The 20,675-nt window shown below is 43.6% G+C and overlaps 1 protein-coding gene across 1 annotated transcript; it reads left to right on the top strand.

Moving 5' to 3' along the window:
* The first annotated feature begins 10,687 nt into the window (after positions 1 to 10,687).
* On the top strand, positions 10,688 to 20,330 carry LOC122921836 (tyrosinase-like). Its single transcript, XM_044272100.1, has 5 exons — positions 10,688 to 10,742; positions 11,209 to 12,028; positions 12,605 to 12,818; positions 14,485 to 14,626; positions 18,105 to 20,330. The coding sequence occupies exons 2-5, from the start codon at positions 11,234 to 11,236 to the stop codon at positions 18,283 to 18,285; spliced, it is 1,332 nt and encodes a 443-aa protein (XP_044128035.1). The 5' UTR covers positions 10,688 to 10,742; positions 11,209 to 11,233; the 3' UTR covers positions 18,286 to 20,330.
* Positions 20,331 to 20,675: the final 345 nt, after the last annotated feature.

Genomic DNA, 20,675 nt, shown 5'->3' with positions numbered 1-20,675 from the left:
TGGGGTCGTGGACCTCATCGTCCTCCACATCATTTTCCACCCATTCTTTACCCCTGCCTTCCTCGTCGGTCTGCACACTTTCGAAAGCCCCAGCAGTTGGCATCTGTGTTTCGTCATCATCCGAGACGTGCTGCGATGGTCCTCCCATGTACTCATCTTAAAAGATAAGTGGTTGGGCATCGGTTCACTCAATCTCTTCCACTTCTGGGGCAGGGATAGGTGGATGGCCCTTGGAAACCCTGTTAACAGAGTCATCAAAAAGCAGAAAAGACTGCTGAATGACTTGTGGCTCAGACTGCTTGTCTGATTTGCAAGGGGGTGAGGTGAAAGACTGATAGACATCGGCTGCAGGTGCCAACTGTGGTCTTTCAGCAGGAGACTGGGTGGGAGACAATGTGGAGGAACTGGATCTACTGTCAGCAACCCAATCTGGTATCGACTGTACTTGTTCAGGCCTCACCATTCGTAATGAAGCATTAGGCCCGACCAAATACCGCTGCAGGTTTTGTCGCCTACTCGCACCTGAGGAAGGGGTTTCACTTGTGCGTGTAGCTGGCACAGATCGACTACGTCCTCTCCCTGCAACAGGAGCTCCACCAGCAGCACCATGACCTGGGCCACATCCCTTTTTTGACACTCTCCTCATATTTTTCGAATTTAGGATCTTGCCCTAAATGGGTGTTTAATTAATAGTAGAATAGAAAGACAGTATGTAAAGGGTGTATCTCACATGGCCTGAACCAGACTAGGCCTCAAGTAAAGATTTTTTTGCCCAAAATGGCTGTATTTCAAATGCCTGAATCAAACCCCTGTATGTAGAGGGTGTATCTCACACGGCCTAAACCAGTGTAGGCCTGAATTAAAGATTTATTTTCCCAAAATGGCTGTATTTCAAATGCCTGAATCAAACCCCTGTATGTAGAGGGTGTATCTCACACGGCCTGAACCAGTGTAGGCCTGAATTAAATATTGGTGCACCAAATGGCGGTATTTCAAATCTCTGAATCTAACCCAAATGTATTAAGGGTGTATCTCACAATGACATCTGCATCAAAGGCTGCCAACTAAATTTTTGGGGCCCAAACAAGTGTTTGTTTAACAACTGAATTTGACAGCAGTATATAAGTCTGTAATTTCACACATGCTGATGCTGCAAGGCCTGAAAATAGTGGTTTTTGGCCAAAAAATTTGTGTTTCTAAAACCCCAGAAAATGATAGGTGTATTTCTAGCTTCAATTGAACAGAATATGAAAGCTGTATATATTAAACTTGAATTTAACTCTTGCAGATCAGGAAAATACAGTTTTTTGGCAAACAAGTGTGTTTTTGAAACCCCCAGAAAATGATGGGTGTATTTCTACCTTAAATTGCACACTGACTAATCCAGATGTTGTAGTTTGCTAAGAAAATGGTGATTTGCAAGGTCCCAAAAGCTCAGATGCAGTGCTGGTGCACTGAGCTTGCATAAAATGGCCGCCGCCGCCACCCACCTAACTAACAGAATTATAAAAGTTCTTTTTTTTTTGGTCAATGGCCTCAGAGCAGGGTAAAACGATTGTGCCCTGCACCCACACAACTGTAGATCGCCGAGTTAGATTCTCTCCTATTCTCTCCCTACACTTGTAACAGCAGAGTGACGTGCAGCGATATGTGACTCCAGCTTATATAGAGCCTGGGTCACATGCAGCTCTGACCAATCACAGCTATGCCATTAGTAGGCATGGCTGTGATGGCTTTTAAGGTCAGACAGTTAACAGCTTGTTGATTGGCTGCTCTGCAGCCTTTCAAAAAGCGCCAAGAAAGCGCCGAGCACCGAACCCGAATTTTTACTGAAACGTTCGGGTTCGGGGTCCAAAAATCATAAAGTTCGGTACGAACCCGAACTTTACAGTTCGGGTTCGCTCAACCCTAATTATAGGCTATTACACCACTCTGGCATTCCTAACCTGGGACATGCGTTATAACACCTTGGAAGGGCCCTGGGATAGTACCCTGCACACGCTGCAATTGGCATCAGGAACAAATACAGGATATATTATCTACCTGACCCTGCCACTGCATTAAAGTGGCGTCAGCATACCCATTCCTGGTCACTGCAAAAGTAGCATCATGAACAGGCCTAAGAACTGTGTTAAAACCCTGAAAATTGACTTTATTGTTTTTATTGAGGTGCCAGACAGCGCTAAGCAGTGTGCGCCAGCACTCCAAGGGTTAATTTGCCATATTTCTGTAATGGCACTGCTTCTTCATGCCCTTCAGAGCAGGAAGCAGGAAAGCAGGAAAACACAAGAACGCCCTCTCAGGAGCGAGAAAATGATACTGACGCCCCTCTAGAAGCGGGAAACCTAAATCCTGCCCACCAAGAACTTTGCAATGTGAGCCAAGGGAGGGCAGACCCCTCCTCCCAGGCCCCACCTTCACTTCCTGCATCCAACATGTTTGAGGAGCAAAGGAAGATGGCTCTCCCCAAGCCAAAGTGGGACGAGTTAACGATCAAAGGCGAACAGGTATATGAAAAGTACCCACCAGAGATCCGGGTCTTCCAACCGATGAACAAGGCCCGTCCGTGTTTGCCATGATTCCGGAGGTTGCGGATTCCTCTTCGGACAGCAAGACGGCCGCCACCACTGACTCAAAGATGGCCGCCGTTCTTGAGCCTGCTCCCGCGGAAGCCAACGTCAGCCCAGCAGTCCAGGTCCCAGAGGCGCCTACGTCCCAGATGACGTCATCTACCCCCACGACTGATGTCTTAACACAGCCGCAAGCCGCGACCGCCGCAGAGTCGACAGAGATTCCAGAGGCCACCAGCAGGACGCACCGGAATGGCCACCCGGCCGCAACTACAGGTCATAGCTATCAAGCTCCCTGTGGCCACGATCCATGCCGTAGCTGTCCCTGCACCACGCCTGGTGGTACCCAGTCACTCTACTAGGCCCAAGGAGGCCCCGTTCCGCGCGCCGGATGGCGTAGCAGAGGCGGCAAGAGTTTCAACTTCACCTCCCAGGAAGACTGAACCCAGGCCCAGTCACATTAACCCTGAGGTCCCTCTTGAGATCACTCGCCATGCCCAGAGTCAATGGGAATATAAGACGGAGGTTGAAGAGTGGGTCAAGCAGGTCCTGGATGACCCCCAGCCAGGGGACCCCAAACTGATTAGACGCATCGTAACTGTGTTATGGTTCTCCGTGGAGAGAGGTGTTGGATTTCTCCAAGACAATTACAGCGGAGAAGAATTATTTGTGGGCTGCCGCTCTGTTAAGCGGAACTATCTGCTGCAGGCCTGCCACAACTTATATGTCAGGGATCACGTGAAATACACCCCGATGCGTTCTGTACAGGGCACATTTACTGCCGGGATTACCCTTCTGGCCAAGCCACTATCCCCTGCTCTCACCCCAGAGGCCTGTGAAGAAGAACCAGGTTCTGCTGGGAGAGTCCGATGTCTGCAGGAAGCCCCAGATGGCCAATTGAGGTTTAGGGAACGAGCCCAACCTGAACAAGAGCCCCTTATCCCTGATCTGGCTGCACCCCCAACACTATGGGTGGGTCAGACCAACAACTCTGTGTTGACTTTTAATTCCCAGGATACAACCCTATGTCCTACCCTGAAAACTTCCACAGGCACCCCTTGATTGCCTTCCAGAACCTCTTCAGCCAGAGGTTTTTCATCCCTCTGCACCGGCAAGGGATTCCGGCTTGCAGCAGGTTACCACAACATTCTCCAGGCTGACTGCTCAGCCAACCTCAAAAGACACCACTAGAGGGCAGTGGCGTACCACTACAGCCGCACAGCTGAGTCATCAGAGGCAGGAGTGCCCTCTTATGAGCTTTAGTAGCTCCAGCAGTGAGGAGGACCTGCAAGTCCTTCTCTAAATGTCTCCTTACCTTTAATCACAAACTAATGGGAGCTACAGTGTAGACTGGTCCTGAAAACTGAAGGACTGTTGGCCAGTTTGTTGTGTTCATTTGCCAGGTGGATGGCCACATTTGTAAGGACTCCCCCCATCTTCAACAACTGTCTACACCCTCACTTCAGCAACGTCTACATACCAGTTTGCGCCAAAGTTTGTGCATTGTTTTATCCCCTTTCTTAGGTTATTTGAGAGCCTCATGGAACTATGGTTCTCACTTTTGCTGCTATTTTATATAACATGTTATACTGTTCCTTGGATTACAAATATACCTCCTATTGGATTACAAATCATCACATAAAGCGTACAAGTAACTTTTGTTTGTTTCCAGAGGATTCCAACTTTAAAGCACTTCAAGAAAAAGGACTCAAGTCATATTTGAGAGTATTATGATAATATTGGTTGCACTGATATATGCATAATATATTAGCACTGTTTTCCCCAACATGTTTATAGGTTAAGCAACGTTCACTTATGCTCATTGTGTGTATTCTTCTCCAGGTGCCGCAGTGTGAATCTAAGCACTTTATGTGAAATTGCACTTACTTTTGCACTTAGCCAGATCTGTAGCACCTTTCTTTTGTGTCACTTTGCTTTACAGCTCTGTTCTCTTTAAACGGACTGCCTCTTTTTACGCTTAATACTAATGGCCTATTCCTGGTGTCATAACCCGGGTACCCAGGTAGGACAAGTGGTAAGTCCTAGGCAGGTTCAGCAACTACAAGGGTAACGCCGCTGCTTCGGGAATGGCTAGGGGAGTAATATACCCCTCCTTCCTGTTTGTTTTATGTGCCAGGATTGGTAACGAGACTACTAAACCCCCATCCTGAGATGTCTTCCAGGAGTTCCATGGGATTATTATACCCTCCTCCTGTGATATTGCCAGAAGCGTTTGAAAAAGCGTATCCCTCCCCCTTCTGTGCTTTTGCCTAAGGTATGGCGCCTCCACCTTAGACCCATTTAGCTACCTATAAGCATCATAGTGATCGTGCTATAAGCCTTAATTTCTGAATTTGGTGCAGAGAAAGGGAATACAGGATAAAGCCACCCTTCTATTTGCGGTCATTTCATTACACAAGGGTGGTATTACAGAGTAAAAATACCCCCATGCTTTCTTTTGTTTTAGGATCCAATATACTTCAAAGTCAGTCAGTAATGATTGCTTAGTGCAGACCTTTTGTTCACTGGGTATACCAAGAGGGAAACTGTTAATAAGACACCCTAGTCATGTGGGCAGGAACCTTAGGGTAGCCATAATATGTTTGTCTTTGTCTTTATATGTACTTCATGAAGCACTTTGTATTTATTTGGGTACCCCAGAGCTTATTTCTCTTATTCTAAGCACAAGCAAAGGGCGGATTGACTCAAAGTAAGGGTGAATGTAACACCCCAGAGTTGTGTTACTACATTCCTCTACCACGCTACTATCTCCTAAGAGCCTTTATACTGTCATCAGATGTGATTTTGCTTATGTATTCCACAAATGTGCATATAAATCTATGTTAAATGCAATTGTTCATGTAATTTGCCTGGTTACCAGAAGGTGACGACAACAACACATTGGCAGGTACAAGTCACAGTTTATGTTTGTGAACGTTCTCATTTATCCAGGTCATGGTATATCTGTAAAGAATTTTGCATGAAATCTACAGTAAGTCCAGTTGCCTTGATTTATTCTTTACAGATAAGTCACAGTTTAGTGTATCTGAGCTGGAATGGATTATTCCAGCTTAGCTCCCCCTCTGTGGAGAGGTGGGTTGGTCCCACATCCTGCAGCATGGGTGGAAAAGCAAGTTAGGTTTAGTGTAGCCTCCCCCTTCTAGGGGAAGGCTGCATAATAGCGTCCAGGAGAACCCCTGCATAGGGAAGACAGCAAGGACCTAGTCTCGGCTGAGACTTGGCCATATACCCAGTCTGAGCACCTTCAGCTCTGCTGGATGAGGAAAGCAGAAACTAAAGACAACCTCCAGAGTTCCAGGAAAAAACCATCCCCTGAGAATCCATCTGTGAGATAAGTCCAGTGCCTAGGAGAAGCCAATTCCTCCTCTAGCTAGTCTGTCCCCACACAGCAGAAGGTACCATATAAGTGCAGAAGCTAATCCTGCCACAGTTACAGAGCTACCAATCAGATGTGTTATCCTGTATGCTCCACATTTAAAGCAGAAGTACTCATTCCTGCCAATGATTGCCAAAACCTGCTGGGACCAAGAGACCAAAGCTGCACACTGTTTGGATGCAAGTTATTTCAAGTAAAGTAATGTTTGAAATTCATGTAAAGGTCTGGAGATAATTTATTCTGCAAAGTTCCTCTATTTACTCCTATCACGAAACACAAATTTATTGCAAGTGAGCTAGGAAGCCAGGAGTCCGGCTGTACCCAGGTAGGAGACACCGTGACACAACTACCACAAAACTATAGAGACATTATAGGCCATTACACCACTCTGGCATTCCTAACCTGATACATGCATTATAACACCTTGATGGGGCCCTGGGATAGTACCCTGCGCACGCTGCAATTGGCGTCACAAACAAATTCAGGATATATTATCCATCTGACCCTGCCACTGCATTAATTTGGTGTCAGCGAACCCGTACCTGGTCACTGCATGACCCCCACAAGATTTCTTTCCAGGTAGCAAGGGATGTGTATACAAAGTTTCGTTGAAATCAATGGTTGCGTTTTTGAGTGATCGCGGAACATACATACATATATACATACATATATACGTCCTTCTTTATATACAGTACAGACCAAAAGTTTGGACACACCTTCTCATTCAAAGAGTTTTCTTTATTTTCATGACTATGAAAATTGTAGATTCACACTGAAGGCATCAAAACTATGAATTAACACATGTGGAACTATATACATAACAAAAACGTGTGAAACAACAGAAAATATGTCATATTCTAGGTTCTTCAAAGTAGCCACCTTCTGCTTTGATTACTGCTTTGCACACTCTTGGCATTCTCTTGATGAGCTTCAAGAGGTAGTCACCTGAAATGGTCTTCCAACAGTCTTGAAGGAGTTCCCAGAGATGCTTAGCATTTGTTGGCCCCTTTGCCTTCACTCTGCGGTCCAGCTCACCCCAAACCATTTCGATTGGGTTCAGGTCCGGTGACTGTGGAGGCCAGGTCATCTGGCGCAGCACCCCATCACTCTCCTTCATGGTCAAATAGTGCTTACACAGCCTGGAGGTGTGTTTGGCGTCATTGTCCTGTTGAAAAATAAATGATGGTCCAACTAAACGCAAACCGGATGGAATAGCATGCCGCTGCAAGATGCTGTGGTAGCCATGCTGGTTCAGTATGCCTTCAATTTTGAATAAATCCCCAACAGTGTCACCAGCAAAGCACCCCCACACCATCACACCTCCTCCTCCATGCTTCACGATGGGAACCAGGCATGTAGAGTCCATCCGTTCACCTTTTCTGCGTCGCACAAAGACACAGTGGTTAGAACCAAAGATCTCAAATTTGGACTCATCAGACTAAAGCACAGATTTCCACTGGTCTAATGTCCATTCCTTGTGTTCTTTAGCCCAAACAAGTCTCTTCTGCTTGTTGCCTGTCCTTAGCAGTGGTTTCCTAGCAGATATTCTACCATGAAGGCCTGATTCACACAGTCTCCTCTTAACAGTTGTTCTAGAGATGTGTCTGCTGCTAGAACTCTGTGTGGCATTGACCTGGTCTCTAATCTGAGCTGCTGTTAACCTGCGATTTCTGAGGCTGGTGACTCGGTCGAACTTATCCTCCGCAGCAGAGGTGACTCTTGGTCTTCCTTTCCTGAAGCGGTCCGCATGTGAGCCAGTTTCTATGTAGCGCTTGATGGTTTTTGTGACTGCACTTGGGGACACTTTCAAAGTTTCCCCAATTTTTCGGACTGACTGACCTTCATTTCTTAAAGTAATGATGGCCACTAGTTTTTCTTTACTTAGCTGTTTTTTCTTGCCATAATACAAATTCTAACAGTCTATTCAGTAGGACTATCAGCTGTGTATCCACGTGACTTCTCCACAAGGCAACTGATGGTCCCAACCCCATTTATAAGGCAAGAAATCCCACTTATTAAACCTGACAGGGCACACCTGTGAAGTGAAAACCATTTCAGGTGACTACCTCTTGGAGCCCATCAAGAGAATGCCAAGAGTGTGCAAAGCAGTAATCAAAGCAAAAGGTGGCTACTTTGAAGAACCTAGAATATGACATATTTTCAGTTGTTTCATACTTTATTGTTATGTAGATAATTCCACATGTGTTAATTCATAGTTTTGATGCCTTCAGTGTGAATCTACAATTTTCATAGTCATGAAAATAAAGAAAACTCTTTGAATGAGAAGGTGTGTCCAAACTTTTGGTCTGTACTGTATAAATAATATATATATATTATTATGACAAGTGTTGGTTGATAAGTGGCACGTGCAGCTGTTATACCCCTTCTATTATTTAAGCGGAGACTCACTTCCATGTACAGTATATGAACATAAATGTTAAAGGGGTTGTACGAGTTCAGAGCTGAACCTGGACACACACATAATTTCACCCAGGCAGCCCCCCTGATGATAGCATCAGAGCATTTCATGCTCCGATGCTCTCCTTTGCCCTGCTCTGGTTTGCACAGGGCAAGCGATCTTTTATTTACAATAACACTGCCAGGCAGATGCTTCCGCCCAGCAGTGTGTTTGCTGAAGTCACCGCATCTGATGGGCGGGCCTTAGCGCTGCCCTAGCCATTTTACAGGCTAGGGCAGCACTAAAGCCCGCCCATTAGTGTCAGTGACGTCATGGGCTCACTGCTGGGCGGAAGCCTCCGCCTGGCAGCCCCATGGAGAGCCCGGCACGTCACCGGGACACCGGAAAATGCCTTTGTACTGTGCGATTTAGCTCAGGGCAAAGGAGAGCATCGGAGCAGCTCTGAATCCGGACAACCCATTTAATTGGCTATTCGTTTGAATGGCTTTCATGCAATACTACATTTCTCCAGCAGTGGGCACTCCACCTGACATCTCCACTACTGCAGCAGCCGTAGTGGTCTGTCTTGATGAATCCTCCTGTCTGCGGATACTAAATTATGAATACACTTGCATTAGGCCTCTTTCACAAGAGCGGGTTTTCCGCGCGGGTGCGATGCATGAAGTGAGCGCATAGCACCGTACTGAAGCCTGACCCATTCATTTCAATGGATCTGTGCACATGAGCTTTGTTTTTCATGTATCATTTCTGCGTTGTGTGAAAATCGCCGTACGTTCTATATTCTGCGTTTTTCACAGAGCCCTGGGCTTCAGTGAATGGGGCTTCAGTGAAAAATGCATTACATCCGGATAATATGCATTTTTAACTGATGTTGATTGTAAGTACTAGTGTTGAGCGCGAATATTAAAAAAGCTAAATTGTATCTCGAATATCGCAACTTCGAGAATAGGCGAATATTTCGAATATAGTGCTATATATTCGTTTTTCGAATATTTATAATTTTTTTCCATCTGAAGTCATGATTCCTCCCTGCTTCTTGCTTGTGAGCCAATAAGTCATTGGCCCACAAGCAACTTAAGCAGGGAGGAATCATGACTTCAGATGGAAAAAAAATTATGAATATTCAAAAAAAATTAATATATAGCACTACATTGAATATAGTGCTATATATTTGTTTTTTAGAATATTCATAATTTTTTTCCCATCTGAAGTCAAGATTCCTCCCTGCTTAAATTGCTTTTGGGCCAATTATGTGTTCAGATGGAAAAACTTATGAATATTTTAAAAACTAATATATAGCACTATATTCTACAGTGTTATATATTCGTTTTTGACCCACGCCTGTATTGATTGTGTAATATTTGCATATTAAGCGGTCATTAACTTAATTAAAGAATGTAGAATATAACGAATATTCTAAAAAAATATTAGCGAAATATGGCGAATTCGAATATTGCCCCTGCCGCTCATCACTAGTAAGGACTCTTTCACGCAAATGACTCGGATTTGCTCAGTAGGCGTTCAGTGGAACTCGCAAGTTCAGTCATTTTTGTCTGCAATTGCGTTCAGTGTTTCATTTTTTTGTGCTGGTGCAAACAGTTTTGATGTGTTGTTTACGAGCGTGGAAAAAAACGAAGATTTACAAACGACATCTCCTAGGAACCATCAGTTAAAAATGCATTACATCCAGACGCAATGGGTTTTTCACTGAAGCCCTATTCACTTCTATGGGACCAGGACTGCGTGAAAAACACAGAATACAGAACATGTTGAGATTCTCACATAACCCAGAAATGACGCATGAAAAACACAGCTCATGTGCACAGACCCATTGAAATAAATGGCTTAGGATTCAGTGCGGGTGATTTCGCGCATTTCACCCGCGCGGAAAACTTGCTCATGTGAAAACATTCATGCTTGTGAAAAACAAATCAAAACGCATTGCACCCGCGTGGAAAAAACTAAAACACTGAACGCAATTGCATCCAAAACTGACTGAACTTTCGTGTGAAATAGAGAATAAGCTCTTGCGCCAAATGTGACTCTTGATACCTCATTTCCAGGAAGTTCCTTGCAGTTTGTGGAAATTACTGCTGCATGAATGGTTCCAATAAATAACATTGTAGATGACTTATTTCAGTATTGGATTGTGTTAGGGAGTCATTTATAGTCTTAGGTCATGTCTAGGATATAATTGATGTAGATGCCACTCGATGTGTGACTTACCTGCGCTTCCCTGTGTGACATAGCTTGTAGCTGTATAAATAGGTACCAGTCCTGGGTCACAGATCACAGTGCCAGAGAAGCTTCATTACCTCTCACCTGGACCCAGGACAGCAGAAGACATCTTCACCAGGTAAAATACCTTGAACCTGGTGGATCATGGGGTTATCTGTACGCAGGACAATCTAGAACACAAAAACAGAGAGGAGCCTTGGAGCTCAGGGCCCAGGTCCTTACCAGGGGCCCTATTACAGCGGCATGGTCTTTATAGTGATACTGTACTGTTCTGTAGTAAAGGGGCTACTGGACAAAACCCAGGAGCAACTGTAACCTCTGAGACAGAGCAACTGCATGAAGTGTGATCTGAAATCTGGTCACATCTGTTTATGAAAAAACAGTGTGAAGCAGGAGATGATTTTACCTCCCAAAAAGGGAAATAATATCCTAACTGAGGAGTATAAGAAATGGAATATGCTCTCCATGTACATGAATATAACTACTATAATACTGCTTTGTGTAGTAACTTATGATTGTAACATCTTTGGTGTAATGTATGTATTAGGTGTAATATTCTGATTATTTTTCTTCTTCTCTACCAGGGGGCGGTTGTTAGCTCTGGAGGCCATGTTTACGCTGTGTACATTTTTCGTGCTCTTCCTGGGCGCGGTCTACTGTCAGTTCCCGAGGTTATGTACGACAAGTGCAGCTCTTCGGTCAAAGACTTGCTGCCCACCGTGGCAGGATGGCAGCCCCTGTGGATCACGATCTGGACGTGGCCAGTGCAGAGATGGTGTGGTTTTTACGCCCCTGGCTGCCAGCCGAGCTCGCCAGTTTTACGACGACCGATTGGACTGGCCACGTTTTTACTACGACAGAACTTGTGAATGCTTCGGAAACTACAGCGGCTTTAACTGTGGCCGGTGTAAATATGGCTACAAGGGTGACAAGTGCGATCGCAAAAAGACTGTGGTCCGAAAAGAGATCCGCCAGCTCTCGTTTCTGGAAAGGAAGAGGTTTTTTAGTTACTTAGCGTTGGCCAAAACCACAAAAAGCGCTGATTTTGTGATCCTGTCCACGGGGGACAGACACCTCCGGCACACGTACCACTTCGTGGACGCCTCCATTTTTGATATGTATGCCTGGACCCATTATTACTCCATGAAGCCCATTCTACTCAACGGCACATTTGATTTTAACAGAAACTACGCCCATCAGGGTCCGGCCTTCCCCGGCTGGCATCGTTTGTATCTCGTGTTTTTTGAGGAGGAAATTCAGCGCCTGACGGGTGATGAAGATTTCGCCATTCCTTACTTTGACTGGAGAGGAGAAAAGAACTGCTCCATCTGCACCAATGAATTTCTTGGCGCAAGCAATGCACAAGGCTTCCTGGACGATGACTCCCACTTCGCATTTTGGAAAGTGAGTAGTAATCTTATTGCCATCTTGTCTCCGGATGCCTCCAGAGCTGCATTCACAGTTCTGAAAGCAATTCAAATGTATACTTCACTGCAGCACCCCCTGCTGGTTCAGTGTCTAGGTGTGTCAGATAATGCTCTGCTGTATTGCATTGTGGGTGATGTGGGGTTCACACCGTACCCCAGATGATGTTGACAGAAGAAGTGTAACTCCTGAGCCTTCATGTAAAATTCATTCTTACTGTGCCCCGTTTATAGTATTAGGGTCTTTTTATGTGGCCAAGGGGTCTTAGGGTCTCTGCAGTATTTTTTATATAATATACTTGTTCCATAATGGTCTGCTGCCTCTGTATGTGTGAATGGGGAGATCCAGTAACTTGCAGGCAGCTTTGGATGTGACTGGAGTATAAGACAGATCAAAATCCGTATAAGAAAAATAATCAAAAGTTACATACAAATACAATTTATATGTTGAATTTAAGTTTGCGGTAGTCCCCCCCCCCCATCCCCATTTTAGTGTTCTGTTCCCCACCCTCCTCCCACTTCATGGAAAGGCTAATACTGTATCCCTCCACTTCAGTCTATTTGCAGCGGGTTCAATTATCCTGATGCCTATTGCCAAACTGCTGGGGACCAGTGCCAGATGGAGAGACTCCACAGGAAGCCGGGTTCAGATCCCCGGGTCAAAAGTTTCCCCACCTTCCAGGATGTAGAGGACACCCTGAAATGGAGAGACTTCGATAGATTCCCCTACAATGCTAGTGCAGAGAGGAGCTTCCGGAACGCTTTTGAAGGTAGGTCATCATCTGTTACCATAAGTTAATTATAAAACACTCTCAAATTGGGCGCTGCTCACCAACTAACTGGAGCCTGGCCTGCTGACCACCTCTCAGCAAAAACTGTATTTTTATATGGAAAAACGAATTGGCTGGCTCACATTAATTTGCACGCGTCTTTACTTATTTGACGGTTAATAAAATACATACGTACATTCAACATTTACGGTAATACAATACATAAAATCACTTGATAAAATAAAATTAATACATTTAAGTTAGTGATCCTGGTCCCGTAAATGCGGAGCTCGCGCATATATGAAAGTTAAAAATTTACCAAAATAGTACAAAATGCGGTTATTCATGTATTGGTTAGATCTTCTAACCAGATAGTGTCGGATTATTTTGATCGCATAGAGTTCTCAATGGAGGATAAATTGGAAGCGCGTTGTTGTATTTATTACACTGTATTTACCTGCTTACTTCAATTTTGTTGCTGAGTAGTTTTTAGCACATCAGTATAACAACTTTGGCTACTTTCACACTTGCGTTCGGGGCTCCGCTTGTGAGTTCCGATTGAAGGCTCTCACAAGCAGCCCCGAACGGATCCGTACTGCCCTAATGCATTCTGAGTGGATGCGGGTCCGCTCAGAATGCATCAGTCTGGCAGCGTCTGTCCTCCGCTCCGCTCAGCAGGTGGACCCCCGAACGCTGCTTGCAGCGTTCGGGTGTCCGCCTGGCCGTGCGGAGGCAATTGGATCCGTCCAGAGTTACAATGGAAGTCAATGGGGACAATGGCGTTCGAATGTGACACAATATGGTGCATTTTTCAAACGGATCCGCCAATAACTAACAGCATAACTAACATTTTTGCAACACAAAGTGGACTATACAAGTGTTCCACTAACATCCAAAGTACTAACCAGCAGCGCAACTGAAGTCAAAACAGTGAAAAAAAGTCATATTAGTTGTTATACTGATGTGCTAAAAACTACCCAGCAACAAAATTGAAGTAAGCCGGTAAATACAGTGTAATAGATACAACAACGCGCTTCCAATTTATCCTCCATTGAGAACTCTATGCGATCAAAATAATCCGACACTATTTGGTTAGAAGATCTAACCATTACATGAATAACCGCATTTTGTACTATTTTGGTACATTTTTAACTTTCATATATGCGTGAGCTCCGCATTTACGGGACCAGGATCACTAACTTAAATGTAATAATTTTATTTTATCAAGTGATTTTATGTATTGTATTAAATGTTGAATGTACGCATGTATTTTATTAACCGTCAAATAAGTAGACACGTGCAAATTAATGTGAGCCAGCCAATTTGTTACCATAAGTTGCCAGGATCTGAGAGCAGTGTTCTGTTTTTCTTCATGACATAATGAGGAAGAAGGGGGCGGGGGGGAGGTTATGGAAGCTGAGACTTAGGTGCTGTTTGCTTTGTACCTTGCATGCAAGTGCTGCAGGCAAAAGGCAACCTGCCCATTTCTGCAGAGCACTGCAAACAGCGGCGCTGATCTCAATTTCCTGGGGCATGCCTTTGGACCCATTTGACCCCCTCGGCCCATCTATCACCGCACCCCCTAAATATAACCTAAATAATATGAAACGCAGGGCTTACCCTACATGAGATTGCTCACTCTCTGCCTGTTTGATCCATTTTTTAGGTTTCCTGAGACCATCCGATGGGATAACACTGGAGCGCAATATGCACAACGCGGTTCACATTTATTTGGGGGGAACGATGTCTCAGATCCCCATCTCCTCCAACGACCCCATATTCCTGCTGCATCACTGCTTCATTGACAAGTAAGTTCCCTTAAAAATGTACTGGCGGCAATATTAGTTGTCACCCAGCTTTCCCAGAGACAGATACAGGGCAGAGGCTGTGACAAGTTGGATACTGTAAATGTTGACCATTTGATGGCTACTGAACACAATACACATCTCGTACTATAGTCCTGCTCATACAGTTGTAGTTTGTTACAGTGTATCAGAGCAGTCAATGCTCAGTGACCATAGTCCTTGGGCTGCTCTCAAATACAGACCCCCCAGATCCCCTAAACAAATAAGTCCCCAAAACAGACCCGCTAAATAAAGACAGACCCTCCTCACCCCACCACAAACCAGACACTTGAAATACAGACCCAAACCCCTTAAATAAATGCAGACCTCATATATAATGACTCCCAGAATCCCCGACCCCCCTAAGAAAATACAGACCCCAGAACATTCCCCAACCAAACCACTAAATACTGAGCTCTAAACCCTCTATATAGAGATGCAGACCTCATACTGTATATACAGAATCAGGGAAGAGGCCTTACATAAATCCCAATCCCAGACCCTCCTTAGAAAATACAGACCCCACAAAATCCCCCAACCAAATCTCCAAATACTGACCCCTAAATCCTCTACATAGAGACGCAGGCCCCCTAAATAAATTTAGATCCCAAACCCCCTATATGCAGACCCCTAAAATTATACAGAACCCATACACTTACCAAATGCAACTAACACTTTGCACCTCTGCCTTCTTGCTGCTCTCTCATCTGGACTAGAGGACCTGCTGAGGTCACATGACCACGTGCAGGTCCTTCTACAGTACAAAAAAAAATATATATAACTTTGATGTGCATCATATCTTGTGTCACATTGGACAACCCACACCCCTCCTATTATGATCCACTATTGCTAAGGGACCTCATCTCACTCTCCACTCACTGCCAGCAAGCAGAGGAGGTGATGAATTGAAACACAGTATATCATAAAGTTGCAGTGATTTTCATTGATTGATGCTGAAGCTGGATATTCATTAGTATACAGAAATATGCTGGTAGGCACTCTCTACCTGTAGCTGCACAGATGGATCAATGGTATTAAGTTATGCAAAATTTAATTAAAATAGACAAAATATAAAGCAATACAATAAAATGCAATGGACTATAAACAGATAAAGACTATTACGAATGAAGTCCAATTGGCATGGGATGTGAACATATATGTATCACTGTCACTGTTTCTCTTGTAGATGCCAATTCATATATAGTTGCCACAACTCGTGTTGGGCGCAGAGTGAAACCGATGAAGATAAAATGAAAAGTGAAACCGATGAAGATAACATGGTTAGTCTCTCTTAGAACTTAGATTTCGGCATAAATGTTCGAATCACCACTATATTGTATCAGTTGTAAATTGTTACCAACGTGTACTGTACAGTATAATACTTGAGTACATAAGTGGTTATAGTGATTACTTTACCGCTCGTAGTATTTGCGCTGTGAAGGATGAAGTTCTCTGTAAATTCTGCGAGTCTCGCTGGCATCCCAAGTGATCGGGGAGGCCGGCTCTGTATCTCACGTGTCTTGAGGTTCTATGTCTCATGTGACTAGAAGTAAATTCCAGCGCCAGGTCCTAGAGCAATGTAAATTGCATCCTTACCTGGTGAATATTTCTAGAGCTCAATGTACATTAGATATGTATGTACAATAGCCATGGCCATGGACTTCTTGAAAGTTAGTATTGCTTGTCAAATACTGCCCAAATAGACACCAGGCGCGTTTCAGAAATAAATTTCTCCTTCCTTAGTGGTAGGCAGCAATAGAGCTTTATAAAGAGGGATCTATTAAATCCAGGGTCGAGTCCAATAAGGATAAATTTTACTGCAAACAATGGTTTGGATCATCCACATAATATGCAAAATGCCAAAATGCAGCATCTATAAATTAGCTGCTGTTATCTAAAGTGATCAGTGTTGTATACAATAAATATATCTATATAGAAAACATTTCAAAATACACAATAAAAAAATACACAATAAAAATAAATGCTGATGCGTTTATGATGCGCTTTTGTGCGATATTTATTAAAATTGAAACAAAAGTAAAAAAATCAATATTCCCCTCTGTGTAGGGGCATGAAAAGCTAAATAATAAATTATTATGACATGTTTTACTGATTGAGTAGACCCTAACTACAAATGAAATAGATGGGACATTTGTAGTTAGGGTCTATTCAATCAGTAACATGTCATAATAATTTATTATTTAGCTTTTCATGCCCCTACACAGAGGGGAATATAGATTTTTTTACTTTTGTTTCAATTTTAATAAATATCGCACAAAAGCGCATCATAAACGCATCAGCATTTATTTATTTTATTGGGTATTTTTAAAGGGTTTCTATATAGATATATTTATTGTATACAACATTGATTACTTTAGATAACAGTAGTTCATTTATTGATGCTGCAGTATTGCATTTCGCATATTATGTGGGTGATCCAAACCATCGTTTGCAGTAAACTTTATCCTAACTTTATCCCAATCCCTCTTTATAAAGCTCCATTGCTGCCTACCACTGAGGAAGGAGAAATTTATCTTCGAAACGCGTCTGGTGTCTATTTGGACAGTATTTGACAACAATACTAACTTTCAAGAAGTCCATGGCCATGGCTATGGGACATACATATCTAATGTACATTCAGCTCTAGAAATATTCACCCAGTAAGGATGCAATTTACATTGCTCTAGGGCCTGGCGCTGGAATTTACTTCTGGTCACGGGAGACATAGACCCTCAAGGCACGCAAGATACAGAGCCGGCATCCCCGATTACGTGGGACGCCATTTACAGAGAACTTCATCCTTCACAGCGCAAATACTACGAGCGGTAAAGTAATCACTATAACCACTTATGTACTCAAGTATTATACTGTACAGTACACGTTGGTGACAATTTACAACTGTTACAATATAGTGGTGATTCAAACATTTATGCCGAAATCTAAGTTATCAGAGAGACTAACCATGTTATCGTCATCAGTTTCACTTTTCATTTTATCTTCATCGGTTTCACTCTGCGCCCAACGCGAGTTGCAGCAACTATATATGAATTGGCATCTACAAGAGAAACAGTGACAGTGATACATATATGTTCACATCCCATGCCAATTGGACTTCATTCGTAATAGTCCTTATCGGTTTTTAGTCCATTGCATTTTATTGTTTTGTTTTACATTTTGTCTATTTTAATTAAATTTTGCATAACTTAATACCATTGATCCATGTGTGCAGCTACAGGTAGAGACTGCCTACCAGCATATTTCTGTATATTATTATTATTTCTTTTTTACATTGTGTACGTCTTTTTGGAGTGAGCACCCGATCTATATTTCTGGGGGAGGTTGAGCTACTAAATATTCATACTGGATATTCATTAGACTGGTCTTTGAAGCTCACATGTAAGATTTGCAACAGTTGAGTGAAATTTTTACCATCGCCTTGCAGGATATATCAAGTATGGCTGCAGAAATATAACGCGACCCCAGCCGACTACCCAGAAAATGATGAGCCCGGACAGGGCCCCGATGAATGCTCCACCCCTTTCTTTCCTTGTTATAGGAACAAGGATTTTCTGAGCAATTCTACTGAGCTGGGATACATGTACTCTAAGTATCAGGGGATGTAAGGTATCCACCTTCAAGTGAATGTCTTTGTAGCAATGCTTGGTGTTGTTCTTGCCTTCTTGTAAGTTTTCCTGTTACCGTATCCTCCTCTCTGCTGCCATATGTCCTGCTCCTGGGATAGATGAGCATTTTAAGGACGGTAGTCGCCCAGTTTTTACCTATTGGTAATTAGTCTTCTTATGCAGGGACTCGTCCCCTGCTCCTGTGTCACTATGAACACAACTTCTTCCATGATGAGTCCGACTTTGCATTTTGGAAAGTGAGTATTATTAATCTTTGCTTTGCATATTATGAACTCATTTTTTAAGTCCCATTGTGTCTTATATTCTAGGCCAGGGATGCCCAACCTGCGGCCTGCCAGCTGTTGCAAAACTACAACTCCCAGCATGCCTTAACAGACTATAGCTATCAGCCTACAGCAGGGCATGGTGGTTGAGCATTCCTGTTCTAGGCACATCCAGAGCTTCATTCATAATTCTGCTAGTTCTAGCAATTCAGGTTCATACCCCAAAGTAGTCCCCTTCTGGTTCCGTGTCTATGTGTTGTACTGCATTGCTGGAGATATAGGGTTCACTCCAGGTCCCAGATATAACAGCCTGACCTAAAAGGTAAGCTCCTGGGACCTAATACAAGTCAGTACCAGGGTCCCGACCCCACATGCCATTTTTAATACTGGTGTCTTGTAATGTGGCAGAGAAGCCTTTGTGCCTACTCAGGCGTCAGGACCTAGGTGCTTCTCCAGCTTCTGCATCCCCTATAGCTATGGCTGATATGATATACTTGTCCCATAATAATCTGCTGGAGCTGTGCATGCTAGTGAAAAGATTCAGAAATTTGAACGCAGCTTTGGATATGATTAGAGTATGAGACATGAATCAAATCAGAGGAAGGGTATTCCGACTGCTGTCACGAATGGCTGAGAGTGGGAATAATACCCCTTCAAGAAGCCAATGAACAGAACTTTTAAATGGAGGAGGAAAGCCAATCAGTTGATAGGTGCAGTTAAACTTGCAGGAGGGCACAAGAAAACAAGGCAAGCGCTTCTAAAGAACCACAAGATGGTTCGAAGTAATATCATAATCATAATATCATAATATATATACAGGTGAAACTCGAAAAATTTGAATATCGTGCAAAGTTCATTTATTTCAGTAAGGTGAAACTAACATATGAGACTCATTACAGGCAGAGCGAGAGATTCCAAGCCTTTAGTTGTTACAATTTGGATGATTATGGCTTACAGCTTATGAAACCCCAAAGTCTCAATCTCAGGTCCCCTTTGCTCAGGGGGTAAGGATTAATTAGCTGACTATAGTCTGACACTTTGAGCCTAGAATATTGAACCTTTCACAAAATTCTAATTTTAAGCTGCATTACTGAAATCAATGAACTTTTGCACTATATTCAAATTTTTCGAGTTTAACCTGTAAATTAATCATATATCTGTATGCAGTCTACCGATCACATTGCACGTACATCTACCTCTAGCTATTATTATTTTATGTCTGATTTTGGCTTCCCACTACAGAAGTTGGCCAGATTGCAATATGATTATCCCCAGTCTGATGGGAGTTATAGTCTCTATACGGATATTAGACACAATGAGAATGCTGGGATTACACTAGGGTTAATGAGGCTGCGCTGTCCTATTACGGCTGCTCATGAACGTCTGGTCACAGATAATGGACTTTACCTTCTCGGTTACATTAAGTAGATGAGGGGACAATGGTTGCCATTTCCCCAGATACCATAGAGGAGTGCCCCCCCCCCTCTCCAGAGGTCACAGGTCACTGCAATCATCCTAATTGTGGTGTGTTTTGTAAATATCGGCAGTTACATTGTATCTGTCCTGCCTCTTCCTTTATGTAGTGTCCACAGCTATGGGGCATATGGAGAGTGGGTGCTTTATATCAGCTTGGTCCCTTCGTCTGACTCTGACTAAGGCTACTTTCACACTCGCGTTTTTCTTTTCTGGCACCGAGTTCCCTCATAGGGGCTCAATACCGGAAAAGAACTGGTCAGTTTCATCCCCATGCATGCGCAGTCCGGTAAAAAAAATATATATTTTTTTAAATGGACCCGTTTGTCCGTATGACAAACAGACGGATCCGTTCTTGCAATGCATTTGTGAGACAGATCTGCATCCGGATCAGTCTACAAATGCTGTCCGTTTCAATGCAGATCGCCTGATCCGGCAGGCAGTTCTGGTGATGGAACTGCTTGCCGGATCACTCTACCGCAAGTGTGAATGTAGTCTAAGCGAAAATCACTCCTATTTTCCTACAAGGGATGGAAATAGGGGTAAAGAAGCATGTAACCCTCCTAGATTTTAATTGGGGGAGGGGGGGGGGTGCTGTGTGATGAACAGGAACCAGCAATGGGTGCCCCTGTT

The sequence above is a fragment of the Bufo gargarizans genome, chromosome 11 (genome assembly GCF_014858855.1).
Source record: "Bufo gargarizans isolate SCDJY-AF-19 chromosome 11, ASM1485885v1, whole genome shotgun sequence".
Lineage (NCBI taxonomy): Eukaryota > Metazoa > Chordata > Amphibia > Anura > Bufonidae > Bufo > Bufo gargarizans.
This window is presented reverse-complemented; position numbering and strand designations above follow the sequence as displayed.